At 66.9% G+C, this 1,382-nt stretch overlaps 1 protein-coding gene across 1 annotated transcript in view; it reads right to left on the bottom strand.

Annotated features, from left to right (window-relative positions):
- The window catches only part of ARHGAP23 (Rho GTPase activating protein 23), a 36,753-nt gene that overhangs the window by 5,705 nt on the left and 29,666 nt on the right, over positions 1-1,382 (bottom strand). Inside the window, exons 13-16 of the mRNA XM_015616153.3 lie at positions 1,024-1,085; positions 601-728; positions 340-458; positions 104-259 (exon numbers count right to left, since the gene is read on the bottom strand). Of these exons, the coding sequence (XP_015471639.1) occupies positions 104-259; positions 340-458; positions 601-728; positions 1,024-1,085 (465 nt within the window). The remainder of the gene's footprint in view (positions 1-103; positions 260-339; positions 459-600; positions 729-1,023; positions 1,086-1,382) is intronic.

Genomic DNA, 1,382 nt, shown 5'->3' with positions numbered 1-1,382 from the left:
GGACAGGGATGACGACGCAGACCAGGAAGCATTCCAGAGGCATGACAGGGATGGGGACCAGCACGGGGCCAGCCACGGGGACAGTCACCTGCCCTGCCCTCACCTCGTCCTGCAGGTTGATCTCGGTGGCTCCCTTGTTGAGCTGCTCCTGCAGGCTGGACACCACCGCGTTGTTGCCGGGCACGCGGTAGATGCCCATGTACTCCAGCCCGCGGTCCTCCACCACCTTGCAGCACGCTTCCACGATCAGGGGCACGTTCTGCAGGGACAGGGACGGGCTCAGGGGGTGCCAGGGCTGTGCGGAGTCCCCGAGGGCTGGCAGTGGTGGCACGGCCCTACCTTGTTGTCCGGGGCAGGCTGACAATCCTCCAGCCTCACGCCGAAGGCGCGCGGGGCGGATTTCTTGTTCTTCTTCATGATGTTGATGCCCCACGGGGCTTTTTGGGAGCTGCTTTCATCTGGGGTGGGTGGGGAGGAGAAAAAAACCCACAGGATCACTTGGGAGAAGTGGGAAGAGCAGCCCCACAGGGATGAGCGCCACAGCAGCTCTGGGGGGACACAAAGCACCCCCGGTTTGCCGTGCTGGGGCGTCCCCCGTACCTTTTGTGACGGCTGCGTCCTGCCTGGGGGACCGGGGCGCGCTGGTTCCCGTCTGCTTCAGGAACTCGGCTCGGATCCCCAGCCCACGAGGGCCCTTGGGGGACGAGTCGGGCTTGGTGCCCGCAGGGCTGCAGGGAGAGCGGGGAGGGCTCAGGTGGGGCAGGGCCAGGGGCACCAGCCCGGCACAAAACCTCCCGGTAAACATTGCCGGCGTCACTCCCAGCCTTTCCCGGCATCCTACAGAGACCCCCGGGCTGCTCCGAGCCTCCTTAAAAGTGGGTTTGGCCGACCCCAGGCCAAGCCGGGTGCGGGCGGCTCTTCTGTCACTGCCCCTTCCAGGGAGCCGCCGGCTTTGCTCCGTCACCGTCACACCAGGGTGACCAACGCCCCGGGGGTCTCGGTGCCCACCACCCCGGTCCGTACCTCACTTTCCGGTAGTCGTTTAACTTCTTGCTGATAAGGGCTTGGCTGGCAAAACCGGGGTCCTGGGGAGGCAGAGAGAAGAGGGGAAGGGAGAGCTTGAGCAAGCGCGTCCGCCGGGCAACCCCGGGCAAGTCCACGCTCTGCCGGGCAAGGGCAGCACCAGGTCCCCGCTGCCCCGGCCCCGCCGCTGTCCATCGCTCCAGGCCGCGGAGCGGGGTCCGAGCCGGACACGGGTGTGTCCTGCCAGGGCACGGACACCTCCATCGACCCGCTGGACACACGGTGCGCCCCAACAGCGCCGCAGAGCCGGGGTGTGCACAGACAGCTCCAACCTCCAACCTCCACAACGCTCCAGCCTT

This window comes from Parus major, unplaced genomic scaffold, assembly GCF_001522545.3.
Source record: "Parus major isolate Abel unplaced genomic scaffold, Parus_major1.1 Scaffold355, whole genome shotgun sequence".
Classification (NCBI taxonomy): domain Eukaryota; kingdom Metazoa; phylum Chordata; class Aves; order Passeriformes; family Paridae; genus Parus; species Parus major.
The sequence above is the reverse complement of the archived record's forward strand: the minus strand, read 5'-3'. Positions and strand labels throughout refer to the sequence as shown.